Source organism: Tachypleus tridentatus, unplaced genomic scaffold, assembly GCF_004210375.1.
Source record: "Tachypleus tridentatus isolate NWPU-2018 unplaced genomic scaffold, ASM421037v1 Hic_cluster_2, whole genome shotgun sequence".
Classification (NCBI taxonomy): Eukaryota; Metazoa; Arthropoda; class Merostomata; order Xiphosura; family Limulidae; genus Tachypleus; species Tachypleus tridentatus.
Genome location: NW_027467782.1, coordinates 25,052,171 through 25,070,564, shown reverse-complemented (window position 1 = coordinate 25,070,564; position 18,394 = coordinate 25,052,171). Strand labels below are relative to the sequence as shown.

At 32.5% G+C, this 18,394-nt stretch overlaps 1 protein-coding gene across 15 annotated transcripts in view; it reads right to left on the bottom strand.

Annotated features, from left to right (window-relative positions):
• LOC143242898 (uncharacterized) overlaps positions 1-18,394 on the bottom strand; it is a 247,365-nt gene that overhangs the window by 124,015 nt on the left and 104,956 nt on the right. For 5 of the 15 annotated variants that reach the window (XR_013023377.1, XM_076486501.1, XM_076486502.1 and 2 more), the window contains one exon: positions 3,354-3,427. The exons of 5 other annotated variants lie outside the window; for them this stretch is intronic. Coding sequence is in view for 4 of the 10 variants with exons in the window: in XM_076486501.1 (XP_076342616.1) it covers positions 3,354-3,427 (74 nt within the window). In the remaining 6 variants the exon portion in view is untranslated. Of the gene's footprint in view, positions 1-3,353; positions 3,428-7,219; positions 7,722-18,394 lie in introns of those variants that run through there. 5 more of the 15 variants (XR_013023386.1, XR_013023384.1, XR_013023381.1 and 2 more) reach the window with 3 other exon arrangements.

Here is an 18,394-nt window from a genome sequence, read left to right as displayed (position 1 = left end):
ATTACAGAAAATGATAATGTAAAGAAATATATAGGAAACAATACTAATATATGGGAAATAGAAAAATGAATAGAAATATAGGTGATATTAATATATAGGAAACAATACTAATATATGGGAAATAGAAAAATGAAGAAAAATATAGGTGATATTAATATATAGGAAACAATACTAATATATGGGAAATAAAAAAATGAACAAAAATATAGGTTATATTAATAAAAAATAAAAATAAATTACAAGTTGTTTTGAAATTTTTTAAGAGATGCACAAAGGTCATTAATTCTATGACTAAGAATGATGTCATTCTGTTATAGTATTTAACAATGCTATCCAATAAACATCCTTAATTTCTTTCTAAAAGTAGAAAAAATTCACAAATAACAATGAACAGTTATGTTGAAACTTGAGAAAAGTAAATAACCTTAAACAATATCAAACCTAATGAAGGGCAGTTGCTTGAAACACTAGTTAAATAATGTAACTGTTTTTGTCCTTTTTTTAACTTTAGGTGTTTATAAAAACAATATTTCTTTTGTGAAGTAAGAGAGGATTCCATATACTGTAGACCAGCACAGTGCTTCCTTGTACCTAGAAAAGCATGAGACCTGTACAAGTAAAACTTTATCCAACCTTCCCTAACAATGGCTAGTGACCAATAAAAGCCAGCCTATTAACCTGAGACACACATCCTCTAATACAAAGAAAAAGCAATATGCAACAAAATTCACATAATACAAACGTGAAACTCCCTTGAGTTAAAAAAAAGAGAAAACAGACATCCATGATGGTCACTGAATGTTTAAACTACTGTATATATATCAACCAGTCTCTGTATCAAGAAGACTAATGATTGATTTTCAGCCACGACCACTAAATAAATAGTTCTTTGAAATTTCCAAGAATATGGAAGCAGATTATTAGTCAAAACACAGGATAAAAAGTAATGAGTAACTAGTATCTAGTAGTTAATAAAAAGTTCTCAATTAACAATCAGACTGAAGTGACCATACAGGTTACAAACCATGACAGTTCATGAGCATCAGAACCATGGGATGAACTAGACAAATACAAAAACTTGTTCACCATTTACCATTCAGATAACTAGACTAGACTGATGTTTCAGGCAAGACTAAGAAAAGAGGATTCTAAAGTATTCTAGAGATGTTTCTCAAGCAAATTAGAATGACCAAATACAAAGTTCACCAAAATAATTATAGCAGAAGTAAACAATCTGATTAACAATTACTTTGAAATTCTTTTAAAGCCTGTAGAAAGGTCTAGTGATTTAGTCAACAGAAAAAATATAAAAAGAGAATAAAAGCAAATAACTTCATGAAGAAATCACAATTCCAAGAATTACGTGACAAAATAAGTCACTCTCATTTACAGCTGTGATAAGACATGTAACTGGATTACTCAAAGTTCAAGAGAGCAAAGTCAACAAAAAAATGTATCAATTACAAACATGTGTGACATTTATAATCACAAGTACAAATGCCATAAATACATTTACGGATGTCACTGAAAATGAATGTAAATCTCGTGTATATATTTGGTTGCCAGATATATAAAAAGTGTTGTTGACTGAAGCCAACAGGCAAAAAATTCCAGATTAAAATGCACACAGAAGCATTTAAATGAAATGGTCTTAAGTACTCACATCAGAAACTCAATGATGAGTAGTGTTGATAAACAAAATAACACTGAAAGTCATATCTGTTTATCTGATCAAAACAGGAGCATTTTAAAATTAATGTATATGCAAATTACTGAATTATGTGCAAAATTAAACATCTTTACAATCCATGCATGTGAATGAAATTAACATTATAGTATATAATTTAATGTTTATGTTATCCAAGTTTTAATTCTTTGTTACAACAGAAACATTTAAAATAAATATTTTGCTCACATAGTTTGGTTGTCACATGATCCAAGTTATAAAAAAAAATCTCCAATTTAACAGAAACTGACTGTAAACACATAAGCTCACAATGCATACAACTGTCTAGATGCCAATGTATTTTCACATGTCCTTTTGAGACATACGATATATGCAGTCTTAGAACTCAATCCACTGCAAAAGAGAAATAGATTTTACAGCCTTTTATGGTGCTATGCCAATCTTCTGTACTTTGGAAACAAATTTATGACGTACAAGTAATTAGTTAATACAGGTGTGCAAAGCTGTTATAAAGAGCTCAGTGTACACTCACTCCACCAACAGTTAATATGAAATTGGTGTACAGTTTTTGTACCGAAGTCGAAGTAACAGCCTGCAGTACTATTGTCTACAGCACTTACAGTGGTTTGTTACCTCAAAATGCTATAGTTAGAGACAGTTGAACTGTACTTAAATCTAATTTTTATATTTTAGTTGCCTATGTATAATTTATGTTTTAAAAATCCTATTTGAGTGATTTAATTGTTTTTATAAGCTTAACTTGTTACATGGATTGTGAAAGCTTTATAAACAAGATGGTATCTATAACAGCCATCCTGTTTTGGCAACACATCTATGTGGGGAATTTGTCAAAATAACTTCTTCATAAAAGACCTATTGGTATCAGTTAATATATCAGAATAAATAGACAAAGAATTTTAAAGGAGAGTTAAAAATAAACTATAAATGAAAAGATAAAGATGTTAAATTATGAATATGTGAAAAAGATGACTATACCAGTAAATTTCTATAAAGATGTAAAAGGTATTACACATTTTTGTTAATTTTAAAAACATCTCCCTACACTCTCTGTTGATGATGATAAATAGAGTTAGTAATACGGTGCATAAAAGAGAAAATAAAGTTCAAACATTTACCTTAAAAAACAACAATTGATGTTCATTTATGAAGTTCTAGAGGTTATGCAAATGAAATATAAAAACTATAAGGTAAAAAGTATTATTTTTATACTTTATGTAAAAATTACTTTGCATGTGAACTACTCAGAGTCCAAGTGTAAATTACTGCATTAAATAATGAATTTTTATCAGAAAAATCCAAAAAATATTTACAAAGTAAAACTTTTGCTGAAACTACTTACTTTAATGAAAGTTTGTTATCAAGTTTTAAGGAAATAATTTCATTTTTGAAAGGCATTTCATGACAGTTGCATACTTTTCTTCCTATGAGCATATATCATTCAACAAGGTTTAATGTCTTCCATAATGTAACTGTTAATTACATATCTATATACATAATATATGCCTATGTTACATACGTATACAATATTAATGACTATTCTACAGCAACCACATAAAATGTATTTAGTCCAAAAGCAATGCTTACATTACTTGTAATATCTTTTAATATGAACTTAAATAGTAGAGTTTTGTAAAGGCTTACTAACCTGCCTAAGATCAGCAAAGCACATCTGGAGTGCACCTTCTTCAAATCCTCTAACAGGTTCTGAATTAGCAAACACTATTGAAGACAAAAAAGAACTCAGTTTAGTTTATATCCATTAGTGAATAATTATTATCTGCATTTGTTTTGAAGGCCTTAACACAAAATATTTGGATTGCCAACACAATTCAGTTTTATTGAAGCATAAAATGCTGTTTTGGTTTTGTCTTTGATCTGCTTAAACATAGTCTAGAAAGCCAACCTCCAAATGCAGTGGAGATTGTGTGAAAAGTTTATCAAAATGTGTGGAATAAGATTGACCTCATTTTGTAGAAACTTACTGCAATGAAAGAAGTATTTTCATAATAATGCATTATTATGGCCATCAAAATTGAACATGATTTACAATGAAATAGTTCCAAAGGCAGCAGGAAGCCTGAAAATTGTTCTTAAAAGATAAATTAACCCTTAAACAAATAATACTGTGTAAGACTATTAAGTATTCTGATTATTTACAAAACAGAACTGAAAAATAAATAAGAACAAAACTACAATAAGAATTTCATTAATTAATCAACAACAAAAATAAATCTCTTCACAGAAAACTAAATCTCATAAAAAAAATAAAATGTTTCAGATGTGGTTTAAAGAAACAGTTTCAATTTTAAGATAATAACATTAAAGTGTGATGGTCCATAAAGTACAAATTTTCCAAACTCTTAAAATTTCTTGATTTGCACATATTGTGTTAACCTTATTTCCCCAGATGTTAAAAGCTTTAAAAAATACCAACAAAAGCATTTTCAATTTTGTCCATAAATCATCCATAAAAAGATCATAGCATAATGTGTTTGCAAAATGACCAATTTCCATCTTCAGTCATTGTCTAATTCAACAGAAATACCTTTGTTGCAATATATGGAAAATAGTCAAGTAAGGAAACTGTTATTGTATTAAAGTCTATCTTTATACTGTGCTGTTTGTGTCCCAGGAACCACAGTACTTACATTATACATACATTGTACCTCACTACTATGAATAACACAAGCTAAACCAGGTTAATATATGTGATTCATCCTCACTGTCAAGCTGAATTCAGGGAAAGTACACCTTACTTAAAAAGATGGGACTAAATATTTGTCTACAGAAAACCATGCTTTCCTTTTCACTACTGGCTTACATTATACACTGTATCTTATTAGTATGATAAAGTTGACTTAAAACTGTAAAATGTTCAAAGTTGCATCACTACTTCAATCTTTTTTCACATCATCTACCTTTGTACTGAACTCACTAACTCTTTAATATTTTGGGATCTTCTAGAACATTTTCCCTCCATCCAGGATGTTTTTTTTGGCCTCCAAATTAACAAGTTAGGACTGAGAGATGCCTTGGGTCTCTTTACAACTGGATGATATATGCATATTGAGGCTTAGAATATAGAATTGGATACAAGGCTCCTTGTTAATTTGGAGGTCAAGAAAACAAACTGGAGAGAGGGAAAATTTCAAGATGATCCCAATTTTCATGAAAATATAGGTGATTTTCAACAAAATAAGATATTAAGCAGGGCAACAGTGAAAGTTATGTTTCCTATACTGAAAATGTATTTCATATAACTAGTCTCATTTAGTGCTGCACTCTATGTGAAAAAAAAGAAAGAAAAACATGCCACAAGTCTTTTTCCTCCCTTCCTTTGGAAATGACTCATTTTAATGTCTCTCATGCAAATTATCATGGATAATCCTCCACAAAGGAAAGTGCTATACACTCATTATACGTGCAACTTCCTCTATTCAGTTCTATCAAATTACTGTTTTGAGTTTTAGTGGAGAATTGAATCACTCATTTTGAGTGGAGAGGAAGTACATTTTATGTATAGAAAAACTAACTTCTAATATGGTACATTAGCTGTGCTTGTATAATCAGATAGAATCACACACTGAATTGGTGCAAGGGAAGAAAAGAAGCATCCTCTGAAAGAGTACAGAGGACACACCTTGAGCCTAATGAATTAGATATGAAGACATGATGTGGGAGACTTCACTACTTCCAAATCAGCCATACTGTTCATCAATCTGGGAAATGTGTTGTATATTCTGGTAGACAAAAACTGAGAAGTAAATCCAATTAGTATTGGGGAAAAATGGAAGTGTCTCCAGACACAAAGTGGATAGGGCATGATGGACTGCACTTGACAAGTCCACTACATCCAAAATCTATGCTGCTGGAAACTGACACAGATAGAGAGGGTGAATGTAGAATGAGGATCATACCATCTTCACCTAAAATTTATAAGACCAGAAGGGATATCAAACATCTGACTCCTGAAGAGAGCGTATGTTAAGAATAGAAAATGGTATATCAACTTAGAAAACCTGATGTCCTGCATTGAAAAAATGTGTATGAGAGAGAAATTGACCAGAACCAACCTAATACAAATAACATCTTCAGAATAAGCTACACAAAAGACAGTTGATGGGAAACAACCAGAACAATCCCAAGTTCCTCCACCATGCTGTATCAAGACGACTGTAAGTTGTAGGCACCTACTGTTTGTAGGCCCTACCAGCCATACAAGTTAAACCAAAAAATTAACTTTTATGGAAAATTTTCATGGACCTATAGTTTTCATAGGCCCTAGGCACTGTGCCTAATAAATAATTCAGCCCTGCCTCCACAATACAGATAAAGTATAATTGAAGGAGGAAGTCAAACATCCATACTACAATGTGCAAAAACTTATGTTTTTTGCTTTTACTCTATATTATAAAACAAGAAAAGGAGACTGAGAAATTGATTGAAAGACTATGACAGATAGCCAGTCTTCAGTTTTAATGACAACAACAAACAGCTGGAATAGAAACTGTGAAAGAGATTATTTCCAGATTCAATGTTCTGTTGGACAGAAGGTCTTGAACTACCTCCAACAGAAGCTGGCTGTTAATGGAATCCTGAGGAAGGAAAGAAATGGATATCTGTGATAAAAATAAGAAGGTAAAGGAAGCATAGGACATGTCCAAATAATCCACCAATCTGTGATGAAACATTGCCAAAGGGGAAGAAAGTCACACAACTGAGCCCCCATCCAGTTATCAACTGGTACTGTTGATATTATGATGATCTACACTGAAAAAAACACCTGGAAAGAGGAACAGGTAAAAGCTGGGAAGCAATAGGATGGGAAACTGGAATAGGGGCTTGTTTTGATTCCAACTGTGGCAAATGAGCTACCAAAAAACGAAAGGGTAGAGTGTTGATGCAGGTGTTCCCAGCATGCAATTCCAAAGCGTCTGGAATACGTTTGAAAATATACTAAGAAACAGAGCTACACATGATTTCCTAAGTGGGCAGCAAATAAATCTGACAGAAGGCTGCATTTTGACCCAGTATGTTTCAACAACAGAAAAATTATGTATGCAAGGTGAGAGTAGAGAATGAAAAATGAGTCATCTTAGAAGTAACAAAGGAGAGGCTGTTCCTCAAAAAACCTCAAGATTTTTGTACAGAGTATCTGAAAGTAAATGTTTGGTAGATAAATACCACAAAAGTAAGGATAAGACAGAGGCATGGATTAAAAGCACTGGAAGTCAGGGGGGTACTCCCAAATTGGCAAAATAGATTCCAACACCTGTGAGTCTTACAACGGATAGGCTATTTGATGGTTCGTCAAACAAACTATCCACAGCACACAGGAAGCAAAACATGCTGGAACTCTCAACCAATTATGAAGTTAAATGCTTTGTATGAACCCTAATATCCAAAGAAAGTGGAAAAACTAAATATGGTAAAGAAGAACTTAGAACTATCATACAACAAAAAAGGATGAGGATTGTAGGAAATCATAAAATGGGATAAAACATCACATACCTGAGAAATCATACCTGAATACGCAATATTAGACCGAGCTCACTCTGCAGGAGGTGTACAGGGAAACATGAGAAAATCCTGTGGTGGAAAAAGGCTATAAAAATCTTTCTCGGAATCAACAGGTTCAGATTGTTCATGAGGTGAATAACTTCAAGAGAAAGTGGCTGACTCACAGAACGATCAGTCTCTCATTGAATAATTGCATTAACAGGGTTGCTTGCACCTCCAGCCACAGTTACAAAACCGGCTCTCTGTGCTCTGTCTACCTCGTGTGAGCACTCACCAATTTTTCAAAAACAAACATGTACAATATTATATCAACTATACTTTGCCCTATCCATTGCCGACGACCAAACACAATATTTATATAAGTTGTTTGTCACAGCAACGAATCTTACGGTGAAGATGTTTTCTGAACTGATAGAGTATGATCAATACTAATTATACTTGTAAGAAGACATTGACATTAGGCCTGTGACGTTATTAACTTTACGATTTTTATATTCAGCCCCCTAGGTAACTTCATGGGAGAAAATAAATAAATTTCTTTTTTCTTGTAATTCTGTTCCAACCGGAATGTAAACAGTTTGTTTATGATGCTTTTATTTTTTAATATTTTAAATCAAATTGGGGAAACTTAAGGGAATAATAAAAACTTTTTAAATTTCGTATATGTAATTTACCTGCCAGGCGAGTTGTTTAAACTGTTTTCACAACAATAATTGTGATTATTTACCAAGTATTATTGTGAAACAACAATACCTTATTTTGTAATAAAAATAACGTTAACATTAGATGTTTTTTCACACATTTTTGAATTTGTATATTTTAAATTCAAATCAAAGCTGTTTAAAAATGGAATTGTGTTTTCTGTAGCCTCATTATAAATTTTACACCTTTTAGTTTCTGTACTTTGTCAGTTTTTAGCGTTCAATCCGTAACTTCGTAACTTTTATCAGTTTTTAGTGTTTAATCCCTAACTCCGTAACTTTTATAACATATTGTTTGTGATTTTTACGTACTTACAATATTTATAATATTAACAATGAAACAGTATCTCAGCAACACAGATAATTAGGAGACATTTTGGAAAACGTTCAAGTTACTACTGCGAGCAAACTTTAAGATATAGAGATGGTGAAGTTCTTTTTGAAAACATTGATTTTTACAGCATTATATGCTGTAACAATCGCAATGCCTGGACACATAAAGCTTAAACCTGAAAGTATTATACTTGGCGCCCCACAGGTGATTCCGTATGTCCCTGACAGCTATGGGATCAAAAGTTATACCATTGATGTTTTTCAGTATTATTGGTTTGGCCCCTACGGTGGAATAGCAACAGACAATGATAAAATTCGGGTAAACAAAGCCACGGGTGATTTAATGATTTATAAATTTGATTTTTCTGATACTGGTGTGTATAAGTGCGTTATTGAATACTCAAGAAACTGGGAGATAAAAGCACACAAGCCAATTTTCATCACTCATTTCTTAGAAGGTAAATGCTTATAAGAATCGATTTTGGTAGTGTTTAGAAGTTAAAAAAAAACTTTAAATTATGAATCGGATTCCATCCATTTTTACTACAATTTACGTATAGTGTTATAAGTTCGATATATATTTAATGATTGTACATTAATGTTCCAAAATCCATGAAATCACCTTTCCAACTAACTACATACAGCTCACCGCCATTGTTTCCGCGTTAAGCCTGAGGTGTTAAAATGTTGAAAATCAAACTTGTCTGCAGATATAAATTTATCATTACGAAATAATTTTTGATTTATTATTATTATATACAATAACTAAATGCATACATAGATATGAATAAATTTAATTAATAGCGTTACACAATTAATGAAATTAGACATTCCGTGAAGTCAGAAAACGAGATTACCTTATGTTAGAAATTAGAAAGGTTTTGTTATTTTCTTTACAAGTCATAGAACAAATAAGTTTAAAAAATCAAAAGTGTTGAATGATTTCTTTAATCGTCTGTGAAAATATTGAAATTATAAAGTGCTACAGTGTTATAGCAGAAAAATGTTTCTTTTGTTACAAACACACAACCAAGTTCTGGTATTCAGAGACATTGTTTAGCCACTTTTCACATCCAAGCGATGAAACAATATATTCTTATCATTTGAAATAAGAAAGTTTGAAGAGCTTATTTAATTAACTATATCTGTTACTGAGCATAACTTTAATTCTGATCTGGGTAGGCATCTGCATTTGTTGGAAGTTTATATCAAACACGTCACATATTAATGAAAAAGACAAACTTCTAGAATAAATGCAGCACTGCGTGTTGTTTACTCGCTATTCCGTAAAGCAGAAAAAAACACATGATTTCTTAAATGATTTTAATTTTTTTGGTTTATGTTATTTCTTACGCTTCACTTTATTTTCCGTCCAGTCATGTTATATATATTTTTAATTACGATTGTTTGTTTGTTTTTGAATTCCGCGCAAAACTACACGAGGGCTATCCGTTCCTAAGTTAGCAGTGTAAGACCAGAGGGAAGGCAGCTAGTCATCACCACCCACCGCCAACTCTTGGGCTACTCTTTTACCAACGAATAGTGGGATTAACCGTCACGTTTTAATGCCCCATACGGCTGAAAGGGTGAGCATGTTTGGTGTAATGGGGATTCGAACCTGCGACCCTCAGATTACGAGTCGAATGCCTTAATACATCTGGCCATGCCGGGCCTTTAATTACCAAAATTTGCGTTTTTCATACAGCAAAGCTACAAAGGGATATCCGCTGTTTCAACCGAGGGGAAATCGAACCCTTAACTTTAGCATTGCAAATCCTTATTTATTATTAATTATGAAAATACATTGAGTTGAAATCTCCTGTGACTTACGATACAATAGATAAAGAGCAAGATAAGCCATCAACTATATTTGATAGATTTTGTTTATACCTTACATGATTTCCAATGTGTGAGCTTTCACGAAGAAAAGTAGTTAATAATTTGTTATGAGCCTGAAGTGTCATATCAGGTGAAAAATTCCTCTAGTGATCCAGCAAACTGTCTGCGTGCTTCCAATGCTAGAAACCGGGTTTCGATATCCGTGATGGACAGAGCATAGATAGGCCATGATGTAGTGTTGTACTAAATTCCAAACAAACAGTGCAAAATATTATTTCTTATGTCAACAATACTCTAACTACAAACCATCTTATACTTTATTTTAGCATGCGTACAACCTAGTGAAAACTACCAATGTCCTGAAGGACTCATACTGAGAAATAACCTGTGTTGTAAGTTGTGCTTTCCTTCAAAGCGTTTATATATCGAAAAAGGAAAAACTGTTTTGAACAAACTAAGCAGTAAATTAGTTATTATATACTTCATCCATTATTTTATTTTTAATTGTCAAAGTTAACATTGTAAACATTTCAAGCTTTTTTCTTAGATCCAAGTCAACCAGGAACGGTGGAAGAAACATACGTTCCTTCTCCAAGGAAAAGTAAGTTATGCTACGTATAAGATTACGTAAAACGTACCTTTAACGTGAGACAATATGTGTGGAAAGGTTGGTGACAAAATGTCGTGATGTAAAAATATTACTGTGAGTGACGATGTTTGTGTTGACGCGTGTTGTTCTTTCTTCCCATTAAATTTCTTCAATCCCTTATTCATGAAGGTAAAAAATGTAGTAATGTGTGAAGACCCGATCTCTTATAATATTCCAGTACATTGTGGACGTTATTTTCTATTCTAAATAATAAATATCTTACCATTTCACCACTCATAGTAACTTAGGTAAAACATGATTCACCAAACCACGTCTATCATTCCCACTAATTCACTGTTCACAGTTTGAGCTTTTCTGTTGTCTGAAGTAAGTTTTTGGACCAGTAACTGCATCTCTTAAGTATTTTCCTCCTTCTAGTATTGTTGTATTATTTAAATCTTGACTATTTTATAAAAACTGGTTGAGTAGAGCAGATTTAGATTTGTTTACAACAAAAAGACCGTCCATGTACTTTACCTTTGAATTGTTACCGACAGTTTTCCAATATATTCTCTTTCGTTTGTAGTTCATTTAGACACTAATTACAAATTTCTTTGAATAATGAAACATAGAAACAGTAAACATATAAACAATTTTTACAAATTGCTAGTAAGTCAGTGTCGACAATCATACATCCTTGGAAGTCTGAGAACTCGTTACTTTTGCCTTTTGTCTTGTTACAAATATATATATATCTGATGTAATGGTGGTCAGTCACGTGACGCATCAAATGATCATCCTGATTTGATATGAAAACACAGTCAGTGTATTTGGTTGTCATAAGATATGATAAGTAAATACCTTTACTTGGATTATCAAGGAAGAAAATTAATTTAAAGTGATACTTCACACTTCTTTACCTGTACTGTTTTATCCATGTGCATTAAACTTTATACGTGTTTGAATAAAGAGTGGAACTTCTTCGATTCCAGTAACTCAGAACGCTGTGGTTATCTTGTTATTTTCACTGTAAGTATACGAAATGAAACGTAGCCTCCTCCAATACTATCATATAACAAAAAACAACTTGTACTTGACTAACTTTCTTTTTAAATTGTATTTTTCCATTTCAGCACCATCCATGTTAAAACATACGATTCCATTGGTAATTGCTGCAGTAGGAATACCACTTTTGTTAATTTTTTAAGGTAAGAACAAAACAGTATTTTTTTATATTTTGTTGAATAGATCTTAATATAGTTTCTATGTCATTAACAGTTGAACCATGTGTGTATATACTTAATAATGAATTTAAAGGGGCTGAGAAATATAAAAATATTAGTTACTTTATTTTAATTAGAATGATAAATAATCAAAAGGTTACAAACGGTTGCATTAAAAAGAAATATATAAGGGGAAATTAGCATCATTAGTTTACAATAAAGTGTATTTTAAGTGTGGAGATTCACTTAAAGCTTAAATTGTGGATCACTTTTTACAATATTACAAGTTCTTCTGATGAAAAAACATTCATCAGTTAAGTATGTTATTGTTCAACCTGTTTTTTATATGTAAATACAATAAGGTACTGTGCGTGTCAGTAGAAATACTTGAAATTGAAACGTGTAAAATATGGGTAACCTAAATTATTACAATTCGAGTACTTGAGATAAATATAAAAGGCATTTTCATTCAAAAAAGTTCTTTAACTAATTAATGATTTTCAGTTTATTTGAATATGGTCTTAAAATTGAAATTTATCAGCGAGAATAATAAATATTCAATTATCCCTCTTAAGCTATAACATTTTATTCCTGTTTAGATTTGTTAACTTTATTTTAAAGAGATGCAGCAGGGGTCAAATTGCAATGTCCACCGTGGGGAACTGAACCCGCCTATTTTAGTGTTATATGTTCATATACTTACTGACGTTCCACTGGGAGAGAACGTCCCTGTGGCTGTCGTTGCTAAATATTATTATTTCTAGATTATAATTATATTCCATTTTTAATTGACATAACACTGATGTACAAATAAGAGTCAAATTAAATCATCCATGTTATTTATTAGCACTTTTCTTTTGTAGTGTCATTATTTGGAAGTGCAATTGTTGTAGATGTAAAACAGTAAAATCAGCTAACACAGAAGACCATACAAATAAAGATGATAGAAAAAAAAATAAATATTCACTTGTACCACAAAAAGATGAAGACCAGTCTGTTAATAGAGACGATAAGAGAAAATGTAAAAGTGTAAAAGAGAAGAGGGCCAAAAAAGTCCAGAATTTTCATCTTCCTAAAGTAAGTATTGCGATAACGGGAAATGTCATCACATTTCATACCGAGTGTCTGGGACTTACAACGCTAGAAACCGGCTATCGATAGCTGTGGTGGGTAGAGCACAAATAGACGAACATAACAAGAATGTAATATACCTTCAGTCACATATGTTTACTTACTTTCTATACATTTTTATGCTGGTGTTCTGCATGAAGTTTAGACACCGTTATAAATATAATGTATTAAGGCTATAAACTTTACACTCTAATCTTCCACCTTATAAGAAACGTTTCAATTTAATGGTATCGATTTTTTAGAAGGAAATTGTAGTCGGTTTAAATGGATACTTGATAACAGCTTCTAGAGACGTTGTGTGTAGATATATACATATAATACAGGTTTCTTCTTTATCATTGCAGCCATCTCAAAACATTTTCAAAATTGTTGTACTCTGTTGACTCTGTTTATGAGTCATGTGTTTTCACAGTTATTGCGCTATTGACACAGTTACGGATGAATCTTGACTTGTTATAGGTATACAACAACAACTTTATGCCATGTCGCTTAGCAACAAAAGTATAACCTGATATTCTTGTTAATCTATGTACTCAAAGTATAAAGTGAAATGTATGAACAACAAAATTGTAAAAATTACATATTTTCTACTGTATTAACATTTGGGAAAGTATATGAAAGATGCTTCTAATATGACCATTTTAAAACCGTTCCACTTGGATAGAAGCTGTTTCAAATTATGGTTCTAAGCCCGCTACGGGGAAAGGAAGGCGTTTAATCAGTATTTTATCTCACGGTTTTCATTGATCTGGTCACATATAAGGGAGACAATTATTCATGTCGTTAGATGACTTTTCATTAATTATAATTTACGTAAATTCCGTCCAGAGGACTAGTACTTGTATATAATAATATTTTCTTCATTACCATTTAAGCCGTCTCCAAACCTTTAATAAATGTTTGTTCTATAGATTTGTACTGCATGACTCTGTTTATGAGTCATTACCTCGTGAAGTTGGGTTGTACTCATTCCATTTAGTAGTAGAGAGACATATATACGTATGATGTATAATGTGAGGACTTCCATCCTTCATATACTACAACTGCTAATTTAGTTGTGTAAGACTAGAGGGAAGGCAGCTAGTCATCACTACCCACCGCCAACTCTTGAGCTATTCTTTTTGCCAACGAATCGTGGGATTGACCGTCACATTATAATGCTCCCACGGCTGAAAGGGCGAGTATGTTCGGTGTGACGGGGATTTGAACCCGCAACCTTCGGATTACGAGCCGAGCGCCTTAACCACCTGGCCATGCCGGGACATTTATATTTGCTTATTTTCTTTTGCTGTTTAACAAAACGGCATTAGCCAAATTTTCTTTGCTTGGATAACTGTAGAACTTTGATGTATCTTATCTGATGTTCAAACACCCCTTTCGTCATGCCAAAATTTTAAACAGTAGAAATTCTCTAACAAGTTTACATTTATGCTAGCTAGAAGCTTTCTAATTAAAAACAGTGGACTCATTTACGCACCACATGGAGTTAAAAATGTATTTTATTTTACTTTTTATGAAGCATCATTATTGTCGTGTTTGTATTCTTTTTGCGCTTTAGTTGAAAACGATATTGATGAATTTCGCAGCGCCGTCTCGATGTTAATCTGCTTCCGAACAAATATTAAAATATTCGAATTTTAAATACAAAGGCACCCACAGATTAAGAACATCTGGTGGAGCCCAGTAATACGACCGAACACTTATATCTCTAAAAGTCTGGTATTAATGCTCTTGATGGGCAGACACAGATTGTCCGTTTTGAAGTTTTCTGATAAAAAAACCAACAAAAACAACGTAGAGTAAAATTCTCGATAATTGCAGCAACTAAATTAAAATATACATCATGCAATTTATCATTCTTAAAAGTATAGTTGTTGGTACCAACGCTTTTTTATTTCAATTTCTTTTTTAGTTTGATTATTTATGAAATTCTCAAATTTCTAATAACGCTTGTTAGTAATTGTTTACATTTTGTTCTGTTTTGGTGTTTGAGTTTCGCCGTGTGGGTATTAGGGTATCGATGTTAAATACCCAGGAGGGTCAGGTACATGAGACCTCTTCCTCCCTCCCGAACATTGATAGCGTCTGACGTAAGGATTTTTTTTTTTAAGCTTAGGATCTGAGAAAAAGTATAATATCGTACTCAGGCCCATTTCAGGGCACACTCCATGCATGGACGCACAAGAAAAGTCTTTTTTTTTTGTAATTTTTCTCCTTGTTGTTTTTCTCCATAGAGAAATGCTACTACTACTTGTAGTAACAATAATAGTAATAAAAATAATAAAAATAAAATAAAATAAAAATAATAAATAAATAGATTAAAAAAATTTAATTGTCTAGTGCAAGGTGGCCAGCTTGAGTAACATTTCTTAAATACATGTTAAAAGGGGAGAGGTATTTAGGGCTATTTACATCATGTACGTGGTATCTGTCGAGATCACACATTAAGTTATTCTTATGCCAATTCTTATTGAAATATTTTAGAGAATTATGCAAGAGTCTTTCAGATATTGTGTCTATGTTTGCATATTTGTGCATAAATGTGGATGAAGTGCTTCGTGGTACTTTATATGCCGAAGTTAGAACTGAATTTTGTATTCGTTGAAGATTCTGTAAATGTGTGGGTGCTATGTTAATCCAGTGATGCATATTCTATTACGGGTCTAATGTACGTTTTGTAGATTTTGAGTATATTACCTGGAGATGTTCCTTGGTTTTTACCTGAAAGACTTCTTGCATAGTTTGCTCTTTTCCAGATTCGTTTCATTATATTTTTAGTGTGCGGTAACCACGTTAACTTTGAGTCGTATGTTAGACCTAGAAATTTAGCAGATGTGGCAGTCAGTAAAAGTGATCCATTCATGTAGAGCTTTGGTGGATCTTTTTTCAGCTTGTTCAGTCTGCTGAATAGTATCACTTGGGTTTTCGGAATATTGATTTTGATTCTGTATTTCTGGCAGTATTCTTCGATGTTATTTATAATTGGTTGTAGGTTCGTTGCTGCTATTGACGGAGTGGGGCACTTTTCCAGACTGCCACATCGTCAGCGAACTGTGATGCAAAACCTAAATTTAGGTCCGACAGAGGCATATTACTCACATACATGATAAATAATATAGGGCTAACAACCCCTCCCTGCGGGACTCCTGCTTCGGGTGAAAAGGACCCTGAGTGGGCCCCATTCACATTTACTTTGCACATTCTGTTTTCCAGGAAGTTGGACAGCCGGCGAATAGTTTTCTGGGGTAAAGCAATTTCATGTAATCTATGACGTAAACCATTATGCCACACTGTGTCAAAAGCTTTCTCAATGTCGAGAAAGCAAGCTACACTGCATTCGTTTTTGTTAAAGCTGTCAGTAATTGATTCTGTAAGTCGAATCAGGTGGTCTGAAGTTTGGCGGTATTTTCGAAATCTGTTTTGAATTTCTGGTAATTTTGAATTTTCTTCTAAGTATATTGAGAGACGATTACTAATTATCCTCTCTAATACTTTGCCAATACAACTGGTTAAGCTAATTGGGCGGTAGTTGTTTGGTTTAGTCGCTGGCTTTCCTTCTTTCTGGAACATTAATATTATTGCTTCCTTCCAAGAAACTGGGATATATCCAGCTGATAATGATAGATTAAATAAAGCTGTTAGGTGTTCATATAATCTCTGATGCCGTGTTTTAGGAGGATAGCTTGAATACCATCTTCTCCAGGGGCTTTGTTTTTTGTGTTGTTAATAGCAGTTACGACTTCCGTTACAGTGATATGTTTAATCAGTTGATGAGTGCTCCAGTATTTTGTTTTTTCTGGGTGTATAATAGTGTTGACTGGAAATTTAGGTGTAAAAATGCTTCTGTTGTGATCAATAAAGCTGTTAACTGTATTAAAGAAGTATCTGTTCATGTCTGGTTCATGATGTGTCTTGAACGTGTTTTCTAGGTGTTTTTTTTAAATATCTCGGCTTTTTCTGTATTAGTGCATGCTGTTTCTCCATCCAGTTCAAGTGGTGGATATACTGTGTTTGTTGTTCCTGTATTTGTAAATCTTTTCAAGTGTGTCCAGAATTGTTTAGGATCAGTTTTGTGATTTAGATCGGAACAGAATTGTCGTGTTCGTATTCTTTTTGCGCTTTCGTTCAAATCGATATTGATGAATTTCACAGCGCCATCTCGACGTTAAACTGCTTCCAAACAAATATTAAAATATTCGAATTTTAAATACAAAGGCACCCATAGATTAAGGACATCTAGTGGAGCCCAGTAATACGAACGAAGACTTATAACTCTAAAAGTCTGGTGTTAAAGTGTATAAAGGTGTTTGGTTTGAGTTTTAAGTGTAAAAAGTTGTTTTGTTGTAGTTTTACGTGTAAAAAGTTGTTTGGTTTTAGTTTTAAGTGTAAAAAGGTCTTTGGTTTTAGTTTTAAGTGTAAAAAGATGTTTTGTTATAGTTTTACGTGTAAAAAGTTGTTTTGTTATAGTTTTAACTGTGAAAATGTGTTTGGTTTTAGTTTTAAGTGTAAAAAATTGTTTGGTGAGCAGACACAGATAGTCCGTTTTGAAGTTTTCTGATAAAAAACCAACAAAAACAACGTAGAGTGAAATTCTCGATAATTGCAGCAACTAAATTAAAATATACATCATGCAATTTATCATTCTCAAAAGTATAGTTGTTAGTACCAACGTTTTTTATTTCAATTTCTTTTTTAGTTTGATTATTTTTGAAATTCTCAAATTTCTAATAACGCTTGTTAGTAATTGTTTACATTTTGTTCTGTTTAGTACTGCAGACATATACTTTCTGCAGAGTTTTTCCCCCGAAGTAAAGTTTTAAATATTTCGATATGCATAAGATAAACATTACCTTCCCTTTTCACTTGTTAGAAATCAATATAGAGAGTCAATCAGTTTGCTCAAAATTTGGATATTTCAATAAAAGTGTTGTTCGAAAACATATTTTAATTGATATCCACTAAGTTTATATAGCCCAGTTATCGGTAGTTTCATTGTATTAATTTCCAAGAGGTAATTTCTATATAATGATAACTAACATCAACTATCCTGATTCTTGTTATTTTTAGAAAGAAACAAAGGCGAATGTTTTTAGCAATAGGAAGGACATTCAAAATAGTAATGCCTCAAGTAAAATAACAAACATAATCACGAGTCTTGAAGGATCACATGCCAAATATTTTATATCAACACAGCCTCATTATTATCAACCAATATTCTCATATATATCGGAAACTCTGTTAACTGAAAGGAAGAAGGTACCTTCACATTGTAGACGTCACAACAAATTTACGAAATATAAATCAAAGAGACCTCTTTACTTTAAAGAACTGCGAGATTTGTTTCATGAAA